Genomic DNA, 22,452 nt, shown 5'->3' with positions numbered 1-22,452 from the left:
CTGGAGACCTGGCAACCCTAGCCTTCCCCGCGCCGGGAGATCTACACCTGGTATGGCCCCCGAATGATGTTATAAATGTGCAAATAGCCCTTGGCAGGAAAAAGGTTCCCCACCCCTGCAGTAGGGTTTTCAAGGCAAGAGACATTCAGGGGTGGTTTGCCATTGCCTTCCTCTATGTCATGACCCTGGTATTCCTTGACAGTTTCCCATCCAAATACTAACCAATGCTGACCCTCCTTAACTTCTGAGATCTGATGAGATCGGGCTAGCCTGGGCTATCAAGGTCAATAAAGTTGGCATGTCCACAGAGCATTTATGCTTGCCAGGTTTAATATTCTTTTATCAGCCATTTTATATGGTAGATGTAAGAGAATTCCTTCAGTGACAGTTATTGTCCATACATGGTTGGGGTGCCTGAACCCTTAATTCATCTGTTACTGCCCTGTAAGTTTTACTTAAGGCTGATGAATATTTATATCAGACCTTTGTTGTCGAGTGCTTAGAGTTTCTCAGACCAGCAGTTGGTGGTGTATCTTTCTATTCATCCAGAAATTCTTGTATTACTCAACAAATAGCCAGATACCTGCTAGCTGTATCAAGGATATGCGAACTGCTTGTACGCGCTCCTAGGTAATGTTACTAACAATGTTATTTTAATGCTTCTATAAACTATTTGGTTTTGTAATCTTGTTTTATAACTACGGTGCGGTAAATGCCTAATAAAAGTGATGATGATGATAAAAGTTGGCAGCTTTTTAAAAATTATGCTTTCCCTTACCTCTTTAATTTTTTGTACCAAGTCTAAGAAAATTACCAAAAACGTTTTCTTTTTAATGAATTGTATTAAAACATTTATATCCTGCCTTTTCACTTGGTGAACAGGATGCCAGGCAATGAAGTTTTTGTTATGTGATTAAGCAGCGATGGGGAATCCATAGACTGGATTGGCATTGGGGTAGTGGCAAATACCTAGTTTCTTTAAATGAAACAAAGTCCTCAGGGCCAGATGAATTGAATCTAAGGGTACTCAAAGAACTTGAAGATGTAATTTCTGAGCCTCTGTCCATTATTTTTGAGAAGTCTTGGAGAACAGGTAAGGTGCTAGAAGATTAGAGGAGGGCAAATGTTGTCCCCGTCTTCAAGAAGGGGAAAAAGGAGTATCCGGGTAACTGCCAATCCATCAACTTGAGTTCTATACCAGAAAAGGTTTTTGAACAAATCATCAAACAGTCAGTCCTTGAGCATTTAGAAAGGATGGATCTGATCACTAAGAACCAGCACAGGTTTCTCAAGAACAAGTCATGTCAGACTTATCTCCTTTTTTGAGAAAGTTACACTACCTTGCTGGATCAGGGGCATGCTGTAGACATAGTTTATCTTGATTTCAGTAAGACTTTTGATAAGGTTCCACATAGTATTCTCATTGACAAATTGGGAAAATGTGGTTTAGATCCTATTACTGTTAGGTGGATTTGGAACTGGTTGACAGATCGTACCCAGAGTGCTTGTTAATGGTTCCTCATCCACTTGGAGAGAAGTGACTAGTGGAGTGCCTCAGGGATCTGTCCTGGGCCCTGTGTTGTTCAACATCTTTATAAATGATTTGGATGAAGGAATAGAGGGGATGCTTATTAAATTTGCAGATGATACTAAATTGGGAGGGGTAGCAAATACAGTAGAAGACAGAGCCAGGACACAGGATGATCTTGACAGGCTGGAGAATTGGGCTAAAACTAATAAAATGAACTTTAACAAAGATAAATATGAAGCTCTGCATTTAGGTAGGAAAAATCAAATGCATAATTATAGAAGGGGGAGACTTGTCTCACCAGTAGTGCGTGCAAAAAGGATCTTGGGGTCTTAGTAGACCAAACACTGAACGTGAGTCAGCAGTGTGATGTGGTAGCTAAAAAGGCAAATGCAATCTTGGGCTGTATCAACAGAAGTATAGTGTCCAGATCACGCGAAGTGATATTATCACTTCACTCTGCTCTGGTTAGACCTCACCTATTGTGTTCAGTTTTGGGCACCACAATTTAAGAAAGATATAGACAAGCTGGTACAGGTCCAGAGGAGGGCAACAAATATAGTGAGGGGTCTGGAGACCAAGTCCTATGAGGAAAGGCTGAAGGAGCTGGGAATGTTCAGCCTGAAGAGGAGAAGACTGAGAGGTGATATGATAACCATCTTCAAGTACTTGTCATATAGAGGATGGTGCCGAGTTGTTTTCTGTTGCTCTAGAAGGTCGGACCAGAACCAACGGGTTGAAATTAAATCAAAAGAGTTTCCGTCTAGACATTAGGAAGAATTTTCTAACAGTTAGAGCAGTTCCTCAGTAGAACAGGCTTCCTTAGGAGGTGGTAAGATCTCCTTCCCTGGAGGTTTTTAAGAAGAGGTTAGATGGCCATCTGTCAGCAATGCTAATTCTATGACCTTAAGCAGATGATGACAGGGAGGGCATCTTGGCCATCTTCTAGGCACGGAGTAGGGGTCACTGGGGGTGTGGGGGGGAGGTAGCTGTGAATTTCCTGCATTGTGCAGGGGGTTGGACTAGATTTCCCTGGTGGTCCCTTCCAACTCTATGATTCTATGAATACCAGGGTTGTGACGCAGAGGCAGGCAATGGCAAACCACCTCCTAACGTCTCTTGCTTTGAAACCCCTACAGGGTCGTCATAAGTCAACTATGATTTGATGGAAATAAAATTCAGAGCATCTTGACACTCTCAGCCACCTATCAAGTAGGTACAGAAGAAATAACATTCTCCAAAAGTAACATAGATTGTTACAGTACAGTAGAGCAAAAACTAGGCCAATAAATGCATCAATTAGTTCTAGAGTCCAGTATTGTTATACCACGGTTTCTTCAGACATTTCAGTCCTGGAACTAGATACTGCAGTCCCCCCACATTAACACACATGGGGTAAAATTAGTCAGATGCATTTCTTTAGTCACATGAACATAAGAAAAGCCCTGCTGGAACAGACCAAGGCCCATCAAGTCCAGCAGTCTGCTCACACAATGGCCAACCAGGTGCCTCTAGGAAGCCCTCAAACAAGACAACTGCAGCAGCACCATCCTGCCTGTGTTCCACAGCACCCAAGATAATAGGCATGCTCCTCTGATCCTGGAGAGAATAGGTATGCATCATGACTAGTATCCATTTTAACTAGTAGCCATGAATACCCCTTTCCTCCATGAACATGTCCACTGCCCTCTTAAAGCCAAGTTGGCAGCCATCACCACATTTTGGGGCAGGGAGTTACACAATTAAACTATGTGTTGTGTGAAAAAATACTTCCTTTTATCTGTTTTGAATCTCTCATCCTCCAGCTTCAGCAGATGACCCCGCATTCTTGTATTAAGAACCTCTCCCTGTCCACTCTCTCCAAACCATGCATAACTTTATAGACCTCTATCATGTCTCCCCTCAGCCGCCTTAGGTTTTTGAAAGTCTTCACAACTTGTAAAATTGAGTTTGTAACCAAAGTTAATAACTGTAATGTGGTTCTTCAAACTTCAAGACAGGCTATGACAAGGTTGAAAAGTAAATAGTTACTGATGCTACTAGCAAAATTGACAAGTCTATGCATTATCCCTATCCACATCCACCACAACAAGTTGTAATCTTCTCCAACAACTGAGTAGTGTATATTTTCTACCCACAGTCTAGCATGATGCAGTATAAAGTCCTTAAGGAAATAAGCACATGGACATAAAGAAATTGTAATCAAAACAAGGTACTCAGCAACTTTTTTTTTGTCATCAAGTTACAGCCAACTTATGCCAACCCCATACGGTTTTCAAGGCAAGAGATGTTCAGAGGTGGTTTGCACTGCCTGAGTATGTAGCAACCCTGGTATTCCCTGGTGGTTTCCCATCACCACCAGGGCTGACCCTGCTTAGCTTTCAAGATCTGACAAGACTGGGCTAGCCTGGACTATCCAGGTCATAGCAGCAACTGTCTAGTCATACAATTAAACTTGCTATCCATTTTCAACCATTCTCTTCTTCCCTGACCAATTGTTCACGTAATTTCCTAAGCACTCAAACAGAAAGCCTGGCCTTTCCTAGTAAAGTACCAGGGACGAGAAACTACTGCTAGCTGTAGAATCATTTTTCCAGAAGTTCTTCCAATTAAATTCAGTAAGGGCAGAAGGGTTTCCACATAATATGCCCTTTGCTTGATGTTTGGAAACTCATGCATCTGCACTTGGGGACAAGACAACACAACAAGTAGTAATGGGGTCACTTTCTTTCTCCATCTTTCTTTGTAGCTAAATCTTGGTGAAGCTTCCACAAACCACTACAGAAAAAATTGTGTTCTTGACTGATGCTCTCTGCAGATCACCCTTCTCAGCTTTAAAAGAAAGGGGTGGAGAAAGGGAGTACACCAGTACCATACTACCATTGCCTTCCAGATCACTGTAATAATGTTGCCTTCTCTCTACACAGAGTTGGTCTGTAGCCATACATACGCCATTACTACCAATAAAAGGCAAGAGATCTAAAGTGAGATATAGTTTATTTTAACACAAAAACTCCAAAACATCTAATCATGCACTGTGTGGAATACATTGCTGTTCTAGTACAACTGACAATTTTTTAAAGGCTCCATGCTATCACAGTGGACCATTTTCAAAAACTATGACAAAAAGAAAATTCTAGAACCAAGTCTCTTCTACAACAACAATTAGTACTAAGGAAACGTCTAAAGGGAACAAACCTTTCTACAAGAGGGACACCTTATCAAATGTGCCTTTAAAATACTCTGATTAAAATGCAGAACTTATGAGAGCAAGACAACGGACTTCATATTATAACACATTACCCCTGCAACATTAAAAACTAACGTTTAGAACAAGATAACAATTAAAAACAGGGAGGAGGTCAACAACAGAATACTAAACAAAACAAAAATGTCTTCACCAGCTGGTGGAAGATAATGATACGGGAGACAAACCTCCCCAGGCAAGGAATTCCAGTTTTGGTGCCAAGACTAAGATGGTCCTTTCTCAGGTTGTCACCCATCCAGCCTCAGATTATAAGGCACCTGAAGTAGGGCCCCAAATGAGGGCCATAATGATTTTATAGGTTCATATGAGAATAAGTGGTTTTAAAATTATGTGGGCCCCTAGCTGTATAGGGCTTCAATGCCAATACCTGCCCTTTGAATCGGGCCCAGAAACACACTGGAAGCCACTGCAGATGGAACAACACAGGAGTAATATGGTTCTTACATCTCACTCAAGTCAGCATTCTTGCCACAGGATTCTGTACCAACTGTACTTTCCAGACCAGAGCAGCGCTAGCTAGAGCACACTGCATTAGCCTAACCTAGATGTTAAAAGGACACACACTGCAGTGGCAAGATCTTTTTTTTACCCAGGAAAGGCTGCAGATGGCTCACCAACAGAAGCTGGTGGCAATCCCAGATATCGCTGCCTCCTGCTTATCCAACAGGTCCAGCAGAACACCCAAACTGTGAACCTGCCCCTTTAGGGGGAGTGCAACCCCATCACGTCAATACTGGGGCCAGTACTTTCACCCACCTACAAAGCATTGCTTTGTGATTAAGCTTCAGATTACGGTATTAGTCCGTATCCATCCCCAAAGTCTCTGCAGACACTGGTTCCATAGCTTCCTTGAGATCTGCTGGAAGAGTGTGATAAAGATGAGCTTGTTCCACATATTTGTAACAACCCAGCCTATAACTCTGGATGACCTCACCCACTTTTTAATGTAGATGTTAGAAACCATGAAGGACAAGATGGAACCTTGCAGGTTCCCTCAGGCCAAGCAGCAGTCCACCAGCATCACCCTCAGTAATCCACATTCCAGAACCACTGCAAAATGGGAGCCTCCCAACTCCGAAAGTTAGTCCAGAAGAATAACATTATCAATGGTATTAAAAACCTCCAAGAGGTCCACAAGAATCAACAGGACCATGCTCCATGCACAGTTCATCCACCAGGGTGACCAAGGCTGTTTTTATCCCATAACCAGACTAGAAATAATCATTCTTTAAATTGTCCAGCAACCACCAATTCAATACCCTTGTTCAAAAATGGTACATTTGAAGCTGACCAGTTATTTAAGTCTCCTGGGTCCAAAGTAGATGTCTTTAGGAGCGGACACTTCTGCTTCAAGGCTGGAGTGACCATCCCATCTCTTAAGGAGCCTTTTATTGTCTCCCAGTCCAGTCAATCAGCCTCCCTCAGCAGATTTAAGCCACCAGGAGTGGCACCGGTCACACAAGAAGGCAGCAGGTCTGACTGCTAAGAATTCTGTTCATATCCTCAGACTGAACAAACTGAAAAGTGTCCGACACCTTAGTACTGACCATCACTATCTACAGAGTGCTGAGAAATCTAGTTATAGCTGGCCACCAAGCAGTCATCTAACTTTCATAGGCCAGATCCCTATAGGCCCCTGACAACCCAGAAGACTTCCACAGGCCTGTACTGGGTTGGATCCAGCCCACTTTTTCACTCAACCTTGCCCAATTCTTTCTCTTCCTAGTGTTGGTCTCACATAGCTTTTGTCAACTGAAGTCCCATGATCCCAGAATAGCCTTTTGGATGGTTTTCACCAGAAGAAAAGTTGGTTGAATCCAACCCTCTATGAGGATACGATGGTGGTGGATAAGTATCATTTTTCACTGCCAAGAACTAGGCGTTAAAATGAGCTTTATCCCGTATCTTGTTGGTCTCGTCATGAGTCTTTTCCCACTGTTGCTCTAGCTCTCTCTCTTATCTTTTCATAGTCCCTCAGTAAACCTAGGGGTTTAAGACCTGAAAGAGGACACCTAGGAACAACCATGTCAACTGCCAGCATAATTTCCTCATTCTACAGGTCAACCAGGACATCGACAGCAGCGCCAACCATATAGAAAAAAACCCCCAAAGCCATCAGAAAACCACTTGGATCCATCTGCCTCTGGGGACAGATCATCTTAATTTCCTCATTCTACAGGTCAACCAGGACATTGACAGCAGCGCCAACCATATAATCAGAAAAATCCCCTAAAGCCATCAGAAAACCACTTGGATCCATCCGGCTCTGGGGATAGATCGTCTTAACTGATCCTCCACCTTGGCTGAGTCTGTGTACCCCAATAATTCTAAACCCAAGCAAGTTATGATCTCCCTGTGACAAGGGGTCTGTTCTTAGTTCCTGCACATTCAGATCACCTTCCTTCTGGCAAGAATATCTATAGAATACGACTGTTTTAATACAAATTCAAAATATCGGCTTCCAATAGCATAACTAGGTTTCAAAAAGAGAATGCATTATTTAACAATTAGCAAGCTAGCTGCCAGCCCTGACCTGGATGGCCCAGGCTAGCCTAATCTCGTCAGATCTCAGAAGTTAAGCAGGGTCAGCCCTGGTTAGTATTTGAATGGGAGACCACCAAGGAATATCAGGGTTACTGTGCAGAGGAAGGCACTGTCAAACCACCTCTGTTAGTCTCTTGCCATGAAAACCCCAAAAGGGGTCTCCATAAGTAAGCTGCGACTTGAAGTCATTTTACACACACACAAGTTAGATGCCCCTCTCTTAGATGCACCTTTACACGGTGAGGGAGTTTGTGTGCATCAGGAAAGCTGAGAGCAATACCATAAGGGGCCTAGACTCTGTCAAGAGGCTAAACTCCTAGCAAAGTCACTGAAGGCAGAATGGTCACACCTGAGACACCAGACTAAGATGCATCCACCCCCTTCAGGGATCAACGGCCACATCAGCAGAAGAGGACAGTTCCAATGGTGATGGGGACGGAGGAATCTTTGAAGGATAACTACTGGACAGCAGCAATAATGGAAGGTGCCACTGGTGGAGGATCTTTTGTATACAACGGCAGTGCCACTTCAGCTAACCCTGGTTAGTACTGAGAAGATTACAATGGTAAACCACTTCTGACCAACTCTTACCTCAAAAACCCTATGAGACAATCCAAAATGAAAAAAGATATAGTGCTGGAAGATGGAACCTATAGGTCAGAGGGCACTCAGTCAGCTACTAGAGAAGAGTGGAGGACAAGTATAAGTAGAGCTATTCTTAATGACACAGCTGGACTAAAGGCAAAAGGATGTTCAGTTGTTGACATGAACGGATGTAAAAGGAAAATCCAAAGCTGTATAATAGGAACATGGAACATGAGAAGTATGACGCAAGTTAAACTTGAAATCGTATGAGAAATGGAAAATGTAAACATTTCAATCCTGGGAGTGAATGATCTAAAGGGGGCTGGATTAGGACACTTTCAGTCAGAAAATTACCACGTATTTTACTCAGGGAATGACAAACACAAAATAAATGCTCTAGCAGAGAGGTGAGACGTTGTACAGGCAGTCAGGGGCTATAATGCAAAGTCTGAATCAGGCTTCATAGAAAGCCTATAAATATTACCATCATTCAAGTTTATGCCCTAACTACAGATGCTGATGAGGAAGAAATTGAAAACGTTTATGCAACAGTCCTGGAGGAAATTGATCACACACCTAAACAAGATGTGCGGGTAACTACAGGTGACTGGAATGCACAAGTAGGAAACAAAGTGGAATAAAATACTGTTGGAATATTTGGGCTAGGGGCATGAAATGAAGCTGGAGAGTGGCTCAAAGAATTCTGTGAAGACAAGTTGTTCACTGCGACCACATGTTTCAGACAGATGATCATCAGATGGCCAATAAAGAAATCAAATAGATTACATAATTGGAAGCAGGAGATGGAGAAACCCTATTTTTACTGCTAAAATGAGACCAGGAGCAGATTGTATTTTGGCACTGTGAATGTTTCGGTGTTTTTCTACAGCTTTATTCTAATTTTCGATATTAGTAATTCATAGTCTGTACTACAATCTAAGCAACATTCCTGAACAGTTCAAAGACCATGTAAAGAACTGAGTTGCATGACTAAGTTCAAGTGAAGGTGAACCAGAAGAACTATGGGTTGAAACCAGAGATATTATCAAGGAAGAATGCGCAAAGACTATTCCTGTAGCAAAAAGAAATGAAAAGTCTTGATGAATGACTGAGGAAATTCTTAAAATTGCTAAAGATAGATGAGAAGCAAACGTAAAAGATGACAGAAACAGAATCAAAAGTTCAAATGCAGTGTTCCAGCAACACGCACATAGAGACAAAGAGAACTATTACAATAACTCGTGTAAAGTAAAAAAAGAGAACAAAAAAAGGAAGAACAAAAGATCTGTTCCACAAGATCCAAGCAATCAAAGGTAAATTTAAAACATGATTAGGCATGCTGAGATATCAACTTGGAAGTACATTAACCAAACAGGACAAAATAAAGAAAAGGGAACAATACTGAAGAACTATACAAAATAGAATGACAGATTCCTTTCAGGAAGATTCTTTTGAAGAACCTACAGTTTTAGAAAGTGAAGTGAAAGCTGCACTGAGAGCAATTGGGGGAAACAAATCACCAGGACTAGATGGGATATCGATAGAGCTATTCCAAGCCACAGAAATGGAGTCCATCAAAAGCTTAAGAAGAATATGCCAACAAATATGGAAAACAAAAAATGGCCCAGACTGTAAACGGTCAACTCACATCCCAATTCCGAAAAAGGAGACATCAAACACTGCAGCAACTATCGGACCATTGCATTAATTTCTCATGTGAGTAAAGTGATGTGCAAAATCTTAAAACAAAGACTGTTATCATACACGGACCAAGAAATGCCAGATATTCAAGCTGGATTCAGGAAGGAAGCGGCACTAGAGATCATATTGCACATTTACGTTGGTTCCATGGAGCACATGAGAGAATTTCAAAAGAAAATCAGCTTGTTTCATAGATCACAGCAAAAATTTTGACTGTGTGGATCATGAAAAGCAATGGTTGGTTTAAAAAAAATGGGTGTGCCACAGCACCTGATTGTTTTGATGTGGTCAAGAGACTACTGTTAGGACAGAATATGGAGAAACAGAATAGTTTCCAATTAGCAAAGGTGCCAGACAATCTGGATGCAGAGCATATCACTGGATTAGATTTAGATGAAGGCGGAGTGAAAATTGGCAGAAGGAACATTAACAATTTGAGATATGGATAGTGAAGAAATGAAATTACTACTAATGAAGATTAAAACAGAAAGTTCCAAAGCAGGATCATAGCTGAATATCAAGACAACAGTAATGTCTACTGGGGAATTACTCAACTTTACGGCTGACAATGAAAAAACTGAAATTGTTAAAGATTTTCTATTCCTTGGCTCCATCATCAATCAAAAGGGAGACTGCAACCAAGAAATCAGGAGATTGAGACTGGGAAGGAAAGCCATGAAGGAGCTAGAAAAGATCCTGAAGTGTACGGATGTTGCTGGCAGCAAAGATCAAGTTACTTAATGCCATAGTATTCCCTATTACTATGTGTGCATGTGAAAGTTGGAGTTGGAAAGTTGGAGGAGAGTTTTACCGATACCGTGAACCGCCAAAAGATGAATCAGTCGGTTCTAGATCAAGTCTGACCTCTCCCTAGAAGCTACAATGACTAAACTGAGGCTACTGGTCACATTATAAGAAGACAAGAGTCCCTGGAAAAGACAATAATGCTAGGAAAATTGGAAGGCACCAGGAAAAGAAGAAGACCCAACATGAAATGGATTTACTCTATGAAGGAAGCCACAGCCTTCAGTCTTTAAGACCTGAGCAAGGCTGTTAATGACACGATGTTTTGGAAGACATTGACTAATAAGTCGCCCTAAGTCAGAAGTGACCTGATGGCACTTAACACACACAAACTAGATGCCGTCGAACTGGGTCTTCAATATCGAAGACATTACATCCACTGAATGAAAGCCAAACAAGCCACGACCGTAAATCATGTTACTTCTCTAGCACAAGAAACATGACCACATTAAATCACAGCTATATGAATCAAATGACATGTTACTGTCAAGCATGTCATTTAGAAACAAACTAATTTATCAGTACAGATGTGTTACTGTGCTATTTTAAAGTTAACATCTTTCTATCCTATCCCCCATCCATCCCGTGATTTGCATATATAGTTGTTTAGCAGTTTTCGGCTGCCTTGGGACCGTCTTTCTATTACCAATCTCTACATTGGTATTAAAGAGTCAGTCATATAACTCCTGTCACCAATATGAATAAAATAGTTATAAGTACTTTGACACTGCAATAGTTCCACAAAATCTGCATTCCCCGACTGAACATCATTACCCCATTACAGAGGCTTTGATGCCTTATCAAGGAACACATATATTAGGCACCTCAAAAGATCAGCAATACTATCTACATCACTTCCACAGAAAATATTGCACCATTATGACCACCAAAATGTTATCTTCTCCAGCTCGGCATCCTGCCTTCGCATTGCCTTTCACCGCCAATTTCTTTCCTTACTACCCATTTTGTTTTCTTTCTTGTTCCTTCAGCCAATGGGGGGCATCTCAGCCTACGGAGCTAGCAGATTCCTCAAAATCCTATGTGCTGAGGTCACAAGTGCTCAAAACGAAATTTTCACACAGGTGGGTGGGAATCCAGTGCGCTGAATCCTGGCTGGCGTTTCCATAAACGGGCCCTCTCCATCGCTCTCTTCCTACGAGGACATTCCTCTTCCATTCTTCCACGCGAATCCTTTTGTTTTCCTTTTCCTTATTTGGATCATCAACCGCAGCGGATGCACAAAGATGCCACGAAAAGAGACCTCCTAACGCCGCATTCTAGCCCCCCCCCTTCCTCCTACTCACGAGTTAGTGTGAAGATAGTCGAAAGTCAGCTGAGCACGCTGCAGGCTGCTGTAGTTGGTGAATGCCATGACGCAGCGCCGTTCTTTTCCCCTCACGAGAGAGCGCGCGCGCGCGCACCCCGCCTTCACGAGCCTCCCTAAAATCTGGAGCGCGAGAAGCGAGACTACCAGGTTCTCTTTTTTTTGAGAGAGAGATGCGCGCCCTTCCCGCCGCAGTTCCGTTGACAAAAGACGCACGCGAGTGAGAGACACACCCCTTCCCACAGAAACGCTTCTTCTTTTCGCGTCACAGCGCCGCAAGGAAAATACGGACCTTCCTTTACAACCGCCCCCGCTCCCCTCCCCGACCGACCCCGTTTTCTCTACTCTCACAATCCCTGAGTGACTTCTCTCTCTCGATATAGATCTATATCGTGAGGAGAAGGGGGAAACCAAAGAGACGCCGCGATTCCTCCTCCCCCCCCCCCCGTCCTCCTCGTCCTCCTCGTCCTCCTCTTCGGCCTGTCACGACCGCCGCTCCGCAGCCGCGCTGCCTCTCCTCGCCGCGCTCCCTCGACAATGATTGGGCTCGTCACTGCTCCCCGGCGATTGGGCGAGGCGGGGCCACGTGACACGCGAAGCTCGGCTCTCCGGCGGACACGCGTCCTGTCGTGAGAGAAAGAAAGGTGCGGCTTCCCCTCCCTCTGCTTGTCTCCACATCCCCCCCCCACGGGTTAGATTTGGGGAGGGGGGGTGTTGTCACGCGCGTGCGCGGAGGGAAGGCTGGTTGCGGGTTGTGATCACCTTGTCCTCTTCGTACTGGGAAGATGCCGAAGCTTCGTGGACCGTTTGTGGGACGAGAGAAGGGTGGGGGGGAAGTGCGTGAGGTGCGAGCGCGCGATCTCCCCAACGGTCATTCACCCCCCCCTTTCGTCGTCGTGCGCGTCTGGCATTCCGACCTACATCCCACCCCCCAACGATGCCATCAGCGCGCGCTCCGCCTATATACCCTCCCCCACCCCCCATCTGGTGGCGTTCTCGGGAGCCATTTTCCTAACAGACTCCTCTTGAAGATTTGTTTTTAAAATGGCGGCTCAACGCTTCTCTCCCACCCACCCCTTCCAATTTAACGCCATCTGTCAGTGTCCCGTGGTCTCATTCCTCTTGTGCGCTTCAGGAGATTAGTGGTTTTTGTTTATTGATTGTTCAGCATTATCTGCTTCAGTTCCTTTGTGAGCGTGCTGTATCTGTGCATGAGTATTATCATTATTGTGCGTATTATTATGAGTGTTATGCAGTTGTCTTGTTTGGGGGCTTCCTAGAGGCACCTGATTGGCCACTGTGTGAACAGACTGCTGGACTTGATGGGCCTTGCTCTGATCCAGCAGGGCTGTTCTTATGATAAACAGTGTTTATATTTCATCTTAGCGCTTTTCTTCACACATAGTCTTTTCCCATGCAAACATTTCAAGGTCAGAAGGAAATATATTTTGGTGATGTTTTCCTTGCGCTTTTTCTGCCTTAAAGCCTCCTTTTTTCCTTTCCTGAGTACTGGAATTCTGTAACATCAAGAGCAAATACTGACTGGAAAAGGAGCCTGAGTGACCACAGTTTTCCAGAAGATTGCAGATTCTGAGATTGAGCACAGTTTTCCAAAAGATTGCAGATTCTGACCTCAGGTCCTGCACATTGTCTTTATTGTGCCTTTTACTGTGTTGTTTAGACTGCTGTTGGCTCTTTAAAGGACCATAGTACCAACTCACTTTTGGTAACACTGCTTGATGTGTAGACCTCATAGAATCATAGAGTTGGAAGGGACCACCAGGGTCATCTAGCCCAAACCCCCTGCACAATGCAGGAATTTCACAACTACCTCCTCCACACACACCCAGTGACCTCTACTCCATGCCTAGAAGATGGCCAAGATGCCCTCCCTCTCATGAACTGCCTCATATAATATAAAGGGACATCAGTCATGAGATAGTGTAAGGTCAATGTGTTTTACCCTTACGAGCATCTTAAGGTCTAGCAGAAACATAACTGATGGTGGGACGTCATTTGATTGCTGTTATCTATCTTGTAAATGGCCTGGGAACATGCACACAGCTCGTGTGCTATTGTTTGGCAATGAACAGCTAGTTCAGGTGTCTTCAATGTTGAACCTCAGGTTATGTTGGAAATTTTGAGACGATAGTAGATATCACCGCAAAATAGCTCCCAGGGAGGTGGCAGAACCTGCCCTTTGCTTTTGGGGAAGAAATGCTGTTTGGTTTTGCTTTCTAAGAAAGGGGAGGGTATGCTACTTCTACAGCTATCAAAAAGAGGCTTCCAAGACCATAGACATGAGAAAGTTTATGTCTGTGCCTAAGCTATGGGCACATATCTGTGACATGGTTTTGGTGATAAGCTCAGCAGTTCAGTAGTCAGTGAAATGGTAAGGAATGATCCCCTAAAATCCCCATTATACCCTTTTACCCTGTTTAGTTCAGGACCTTTTGGCTTTTATCCCTAAACTCAAGCAGACAAGTGCCAGAAACACATCATTGGGCACAATGACACCACATTGAAAGAGTTGAGGTAGCTTAACAATGAAACCAAGTTTCTGTTGTTTTGTTAATTTTGAAATCTTAAACTGACCCTGATGAGAGCCAGTGTACTGTTGTGGTTAGAGTGTCAGTTACACACTCTCAGCCTAACCTACCTCACATGGTAGTTGTGGGGATAAAACGGAGGGGAGGACAGTCCCTATTAAGAGAAAGGTGGGGTATAAATGAGGCAAATAAGTGAAGAAAGAAGTCCGATAGAGGAGCTGGTCACATTTATAAAGACCTGAAAAAAGTAAAGGTAGTCCCCTGTGTAAGCACCCGGTCATTCCTGACCCATGGGGTGACGTCACATCACAACATTTACTAGGCAATGTTTATGGGGCGGTTTGCCATTACCTTCCCCAGTCGTCTATACTTTACCCCAGTAAGCTGGGTACTCATTTTACTGATCTCAGAAGGATGGAAGGCTGAGTCCACTTTGAGCCAGTTACCTGAAACCAACTTTTGAGATCAAACTCAGGTTGTGAGCACAGCTTTGACTGCAATACTGCAGTTTACCACGGTGTGTCACAGGGCTACATAATGTTAAGTTGCAGTAAGTTTTATTACAATATGTTAAAAAGTTTAACTAGCTTGCTTTTGTGATTAGTATAACAATCAAACCTTTAATAATAAAGCTAGTGCTTGACCATTATTTGACTAATTGTCTAATAGTGACATCATAAGCAGAGTCATACTCTTACACTTCAAGGATAAATCCTAAACTCTGTTTAAGATGACATTGCAAATCTTTTTGGTCAGGCAAATGGCCAGTCCTAGTAATACTGAAAGTATTTTCAATGCAATTGATTCACAGAACCAACAACTTTGGGTTCTTTGTGAAATGTAGTGAAAACAATTCAGTTGTTTTAATATGCACATCAGCTCAGAAGCAGGAGAAAGGAAACGAAAATCTGTAGCTCTTTGAGCAGAATTTTCTACTGGGAATTTAGGCTCTTGGCCTCTATAATAATGGCTTTTGTTGTGCAGCTTGGCATAGTTTTAGGATACAGGTATTGATTGCAACAAAAGGCTGGCCATTTCCTTGCCTTTATCTGCATAGGACAGGGCCTGCAGAGCAGAAGTTCAGTAAAGATAGCATTTGGATCAGTACATGGTAGACCTGCTGTTGAATGTTCATGAAGTGTTGTGTCACAGAAGTAAATCATAGTGGCAATGCTGTGGTCTTTATATTGGTTATAGCAGCTTCTAAACTGTGATCCGAAACTTCTGTGACAGTATTAAATGAGCAGTGAGAAGGCTGAATGGCAATGGAATCTTCATACAAAGATGTAAAATGATTTGAATAAAACACTTTCCATATATGAAAGATGGTAGAGAAAGATTAGTCAGCATGGATGCAAAAAGCCTTGCTGAAAGATGAGTATTTCACGTGGCAAATAAATTCAACAGCACAGTTGCATTCACCATTTTCAGTGTGCACCTATAATATTGTTAATATTCAATTGGATTTCACTAAAGGGACGATACTGACACTCTGGAGAAGTTCAGAGAGGAGGAAAAATAGTTGGAGATAGTTACTTATGGTAAAAGAAATTTTGTCTGAAAAACTTGACAAATCTGCTTATGGTGTGACTAGGCTAAATACACAGAAATGTCAGTAGTACATTAATGTTAATGCTTAGTAGACTGCAGGGAGGGTTAGAATGAAATATAAAATATAATTTGACTAAAGACTATATGCATGGAGTGGCAGGCTTAAGGGTATAAGATCATGGGAATACATATGATTTTTTACATATGATCTTTATTTAATATTTTGTATAAGCCTGCCATGTCTCCAAATATGGTTCAGGACAGCTTACAGTCCATTAAATAAGAACAGTAATAAAACTAACACTAAGTATAATGTTGCCTTCTTATAACAGCCTGTACTGAACATGATAAGGTTCTTCCTTACTTTAATTGCACACCAAAAATCAGGATGTTGCTTTGCCCTTGCTCTCACAAGACTGTTCTTCAATAAACAAGCTATCTTATGTTTCTGGTTTTATCAGCAAAATTTAGAAATAAAATACCAATGGTTTCATTAGAGACAAACATAATAATGTTGAAGAAGCCTTCCCCTTTTCGTTCCTAATGTCAGTTAAACTGAGAACTAGTAATCTCACAAGATACCAGACAGGGAAAGCAGTGGCTACTGTTGACAAATGTCAGATGAAAGTAAAAACAATAGCCTCTATAAAAGCACTTTCTGCTCATTCTCATTATGCATACTGTTGTGTGTTTAGAGTTTCAAAGGGGCAGCCCAATCCTGTGTGTGTGTGTGTGGGGGGGTAGATACGCAGTGGCTGGGTGTGGCACAGCCGTGCCACCTCCTGTGAGGTTTCTCAGCTACAAACTAAATAAATAAAATGAAAGAAAAAATGAAAATCAGTGAAAATCCCCCTTTGGGTTTAGCGAGGCTATGCCATCTTTTTTTGGTGTCATAGACTTGCTGCAGTTCAAAGGGGCATTCCTGGGATGAAAGGGGTCTGGAAGCTGACTAACGTCAGCTACGCCCTTGGGAACGCTTTCCCACACTGGTGCAGGATTTCCCTTCCAGGATTTCTCTGCTGACATGGCAGCGATGACAGCACAAAACGGTCAGCCTGCTGTAATGTATGCTAGAAAAAAATAACAGCCTCCGCTGCCATCGTGGCAGCAATAGCAGCGGAGGCTGGTGCAGCTATGTGGCTCCCTAGCATCTGTGCCACTTTGCCTGTGGTAAAGTGGCACAGACGCCAGTGCAGGATCACGCCGACTCTTATGGAGCTCCCCCCCCCCTTTAAGATTGCGGCCTTAGTTACCTTGAAAAGACTTGTCTGGTTCTCCAAAATGTAAGTCATTTTATTAACTATTAAAATGTGGTTTTGCATGGCCAGAAGACATTTGAGTTGTTGGTGTTGGGAAAATATCCTTAGCTGGGTAGAGAGCACCTACACTCCAGCATATAAATTGGTGAACAAGGGTATATTTGGTTATATTTGTAAACTTGAAGTTAAATTGCAAACTTTTTGACTGTCCAGATCAATCAGGTTTAATAATGGAGTTCTGTCGCAATATGTATATTTTCTCTGTGTTCAAAATATTCCACTAAAAATATTGTAGTTAATCCAGGAAAAATGGAAAACAGTAGTAGAAGATATGTACTTTCATACCCCAAAGTGTTTTAATTGTACTATGTGACTTTAATGCCTGCATTGGCAAAAACAAGGACACGGACCGAATTATAAATATCATAATTGCCATCTCCCACCTCCTCTGCATGCTTTGTAGATCTGTTGCCAAAAATAATAATCTTTAGTCTTCAAAATTTAAGATTCAGCACATGAAAGCCTTCTATCAGAGCAACCAAGGTAGACTCTGTTCTAAAGCTGGATTGAAAAGGGCCAAGAGCAGGTAAGTTATCCAGGATACCGTGGAGTTGGTCTGTCACCACTCTCTCAGTGATCTCCATAAGCAAGGTAAGTTTGAAACCATGCAAGAGGTAGCTACAACCTTTTTATCTAGAGAAGGGTTTTAAAATAAGAGGACCAAAATCTTTCAAAGACTTTGGAAAGTCACCCAGTAAGATGCATTAATAATTTTGTTAATGAGTCCCTCACCTCCTTCCAGCGTGGAGTGGTGGTTAAGAGCAGTGGTTTGGAGCAGTGGACTGATCTGGAGAACTGGGTTTGATTCCCCACACCTCCATATGAGTGGTGGAGGCTAATCTGGTGAACTGGTTTTGTTTCCCCACTCCTACACATGAACACCTTGGGTTAGTCACACTCTCTCATCCCTATCTACCTCACAGGGTATCTCTTGTGGGAAAGGGAAGGTGATTGTAAGCCGGTTTGATTTTTCCGTAAGTGGTAGAGAAAGTCGGCATATAAAAACCAATTCTTCTTCCTGCATAATTTTAGCAACCACAATGGACAAGGATCTAAGCCCATGTGGCCTTCACAATACCTAGGACCTTGTCTGCATAATGCAAGAATACCAGCCTGTAAATATAAATTAAAAGACACTCCTTCAGACACCTACTGCCTAATGCCACAGTCAAAGTGGATCTGAGAGATTTTTCAGGAAGGAATGGTATAACAACATTACAGTTAATAGCAGCTCAAGCATGGCACCCAGAGGGGTGCCAGGTAGTGGTACCCAGCAAGATTTCCATTCTGTTCCTGGACCTCAGCAGGAGGCTGGCAGCCATTTGCATTGGGATTCTGCGGAAGGAGAGACTCAGAAAATCATGGCACCACCTTGTCCCATCTTGCAGAACTGCAAAACTAGCAAGAGTCACAAGGGAAAGAGATTGTCAGCTGCATCCAGTCATAGAATCATGTATGCCAAATCTACTGCATCCAGTCATAGAATTATGTTTTGGTCATGTATGCCAAATCTACTGTATCTCAAAAATTCACACAGCAGTACACTTCTTTGTTAAAGATCCAGCATTACATATCATCAAGGTTAAATGGAAGTTTCAGTCTTTCTACCCAGCACGATCAAGACATATGAAGAATTCATAGACTAAGAAAACAGATTTTCCGGTCACATTTGCTATCTGCTGTTCAATTTCAAAAAGTTCATAAAGGTGAATCAGCATTCTCTTCTGAGGCTAGGGCATCTTGAAGCTGTGGGTGTTTACCAATGCTCTCCAGGGAGGCAGGACCAAACTTTACTTCCTGTCTCCTCTGGCGGGAAACAGCCCTCGGCTTCCCACTTTCCGGCCTGCCTTAGAGGGGAGAGCAGTGAGTTTGCACAGCTCTGTGCTAAGTCTTAGATTTAACTCTTATTTCTTTTTTAAAAACTTACCTGTCCCTTCTTCTTACCCTTATTCTGTTCTTCCTACTATCTTTCAGCTTCCTTCCTTCGCCTTCTAGATCTCTGACCCCATCCCCCCCCTCATTTTTCAGGCAGGGAAAATGGCGGACGGGGAAAAGGCGAGAGAGGATGATCTCTCTGTCAAGGACTGTGAAAGCGGGCTGGTCCAATCCGCCCGCATGGACACCGAGGCTCCCAACGGCCGCTCTCACGGACCCTTGGTTGAAAGAAGCCCGCAAGAGCCTTTTAAGACGGGCAAGGAGGGGGCCGCGGCAAATGGCAAGGGAAAAAAGGCGAAAGACCACGCCGCTGCCAGGAGCCACGAAAAAGAGAAAGTGCGCTTCAAAGGGCATTAACGCATGGGCAGAATGTTCCTGGTTCACTCCTCTGTTATCCCACAATATTTTAATCCCACAATATTTAAGTCTGGATAATCAAACGCATGACGCCAGCCTATCCCACATTAAGTCTGAAACAAGTAGCTGCTGGAGGCTCCCCGTGCGTTTGAACCAACCATATAATGTGGGATAGTTCGCAGTGCGGGATAGCAGGGGAGTGACATCGCCCAAGGATTGGCTGAGGAGTTATCCAATCAAAGGGCGATTCTCCCCTTTTTTTCTTGGAACACCAGCGTTCCGGTATACCATCGTCTCAACCTGTTAAGCATTGATCTTCTCAGGCATAAAATGGCTTTTTGGAGTGGGGCAGTGGAATGCATACTAGAGTGAGGGAGGTGCGTTGGTGCTACTGAAAAAAAGATGTGGGTATTTTTTTGCTGAGATGTTAGAAAACCGGCAATCTGGTGAAGCTAGCATACCTCAGAAGTTTACAGGCATTGCAAACGAACTCACTAGTAGAAGCTGGTGTGGATGACAGGATGGATTGTGCTAGTCCCATGGGCTGTCATTCCAGTCCCAGAGCTCTGGGTTTAGAGATCTTACTGGAAAATCCATTCCACATTTTCTTTGCAACTCTGTTTGTGCTGTAATGTATTTCAATGGAGCTCATGCAAGGCAATTGGCAATCCAGGCTCCTTCAATAGGCTATGCATCCTCTCCCATTGTTTCTAATTGGCTAGCCTGTCATTCATTTTAGTGCATCCCGACTTCACCTCTTTGCTTCGTGGCCAGCCCAGAGGAGAGGGGAAGGAAAGCCTTGTACATTTTTCAGCGTGCCACTTCAGAGGCTCGCAACAGCACAGCGGATGGGAACGCGTTGATCAGATTGACGGACCACGTTTTGCTTCCACCCAAAGCTGGAAAGTTGTGCCTTTTCCTTCCGAGTGTAAATAAAGCTGTGTTGTGAGGGCGAGGCAACAAAACTGGCTGGGCTTATTCAAAACAGGACAAAATGGGCATTTTAATTAAAAAGACGGGACGGCCAGGAAATGTGACAAAAAACGGGTCAGCCTATACAAAAGGAAGGTAGGACAGGACTGTGCTTCAGCTGCCATTTGCCTTGGGGTGGGGGCTCAGTCCCCCCTCGCAAGTTCGGGGGGGGCTCGAGGGCTTGAGCCCCCCCCAAGTTTACGCCTATGTGAGGGAGACCAGTAAGGGGCGTGTCCTTGAACGAAAGGAGGTTAGTAGCGAGCTAGTCATGTGATTACACGCACGCCGGCGTTCCAGTAATGTAGCGAAATTTTAAAAAGTAGCGGTTTAGCACTGAAAAGATCGCTAGAAAACAGGGATTGCTTAACCCGGTTTTTTTTGCCTTAATTCGCGACTAAGGTGGGTCCGATGCGCAGCACTTGGACGGTCGTGCGTGTGGACCACAGAGATTCGCTACTATTAAGGCACAAAAGCGAGACAAATTGGCCGTGCGTTAAGCCCCAAAGTCTGCTTTCTCTTGCAAAACCGGGAAATCGCTCCAAGTGATTACCAGTGGGAAGGGTAAAGTAAAACTCTCTGGTTCGGCAGTCCCCTTCTCCGTGCCAAAGCCTCCTTTCCCACAGAATAAGGTACCTCCCCCGCTACCAGAGTTGGCTGCAGGGACACAGATTAACATGAATGTGGAGGCAGCCATTTTGAGTCCCTCTCTTCCGGGGCTGTCAGGAGTTGGGAACCCAGCTACCCTCAAACAAGTCTCTGTGTTGTTTAACACCGCTTTAGAGAGACAATAACAATTTATGCAGTTCATGCTACCTTGCTTCCAATATCCCAATGTAGGGGAACAATGGAGTTCTGCGGGCAGTTCTCCCTCCTCCCCCCAAATTCCCAGGCTTGATGAGGATGCAGTGGGGGGAGCTAGTTCTTCCCAGGCTGCCCCTAGACCATGGCCCACTAAAGCAGCTATGAATTCACGTTCTGCTAAGGTTTCCAGCCCACAGCAGGATCCTCCCTCCCCTCATCTGGACTCAGATGACTAGGAATCAGAGGAAGGAGAGAGAGATTCTGATGAAGATTTCCCTATAGTTGAGGAGCAACAGCCCAGACTTTTTGCCACCGAGGATTTCCAGGGCCTTCTGGATCTTAATGAAGAGGCAGAATTAATAGAGGAACCACAGCCTAAAGTAAAGAAAGGGGTAAAAGAATGCTTTCCCAGGAGTCAGGCTCAGAATAACACTGTTCCCTTCCCTGAATTCTTCCAAAAAGCTGTTAAATCAGAATGGGAGAGCCCTGCCTCTAAAAGGCAATTCCTTGTTAACCTAAGAAAGCTTTATAGATTGGCTCCTCATGCCATGGATCTGTTAAAGATCCCTTTAGTCGAAGCTCCAGTGGTGGACGTTCAAAATCCCAGCTTAGTCTCAGAAGACCGGGGCGGGTCCATTAGGGATCACCTAGACAGGAAAACAGAGTTCCTCACTCGTAAGGCCCATGAGGCTGCGGCTTTGGCCATTCAGGGCACTACCTCAGTATTTGCCAGAGCATCCATGATATGGATGAGGAAGCTCATCCAACTGATCCCGGAGGACAACCGCAGGGTTAAGTCGGTTTGGGCCGAGTTTTCAAGGCAATCTCCTTCATGGCAGATGCCTCCCTTGATTCCATGTCTTTTTCCGCCAGGTCTATTGCATCCCTCTCTGCCGTCAGAAGGGCTCTATGGCTAAGGCTGTGGCAGGCCCATTTCAGGTCTAAGGCTATTTTAATGGCTTATCCCTTACAGGGCGGCCGCCTGTTTGGCGAAAAATTAGACAACATATTAGTGGAGACTAGGGTTAAGAAAAAGGCACTCCCTAAACAAGGAAGGACACTAGGGACCCTCGTACCCTTTCTTTCGGCCTTACAGACCAACTCCCAGATATAGGTCTGACTATAGAAGGAGCTGCTGGTCTAACAATAGAAACTCCTTTCGCAGAGGGGGGAAGTTTCAGAGGCAAAACCAACAGTTCAGAACGGAGAAAGGG

At 43.8% G+C, this 22,452-nt stretch overlaps 1 protein-coding gene across 1 annotated transcript in view; it reads right to left on the bottom strand.

Moving 5' to 3' along the window:
* MORC2 (MORC family CW-type zinc finger 2) overlaps positions 1-11,802 on the bottom strand; it is a 77,077-nt gene extending 65,275 nt beyond the window's left edge. The window contains exon 1 of the mRNA XM_056859327.1: positions 11,735-11,802. Within this exon, the coding sequence (XP_056715305.1) occupies positions 11,735-11,802 (68 nt within the window). The remainder of the gene's footprint in view (positions 1-11,734) is intronic.
* Positions 11,803-22,452: the final 10,650 nt, after the last annotated feature.

Source organism: Euleptes europaea, chromosome 13 (genome assembly GCF_029931775.1).
Source record: "Euleptes europaea isolate rEulEur1 chromosome 13, rEulEur1.hap1, whole genome shotgun sequence".
NCBI lineage: Eukaryota > Metazoa > Chordata > Lepidosauria > Squamata > Sphaerodactylidae > Euleptes > Euleptes europaea.
This window is presented reverse-complemented; position numbering and strand designations above follow the sequence as displayed.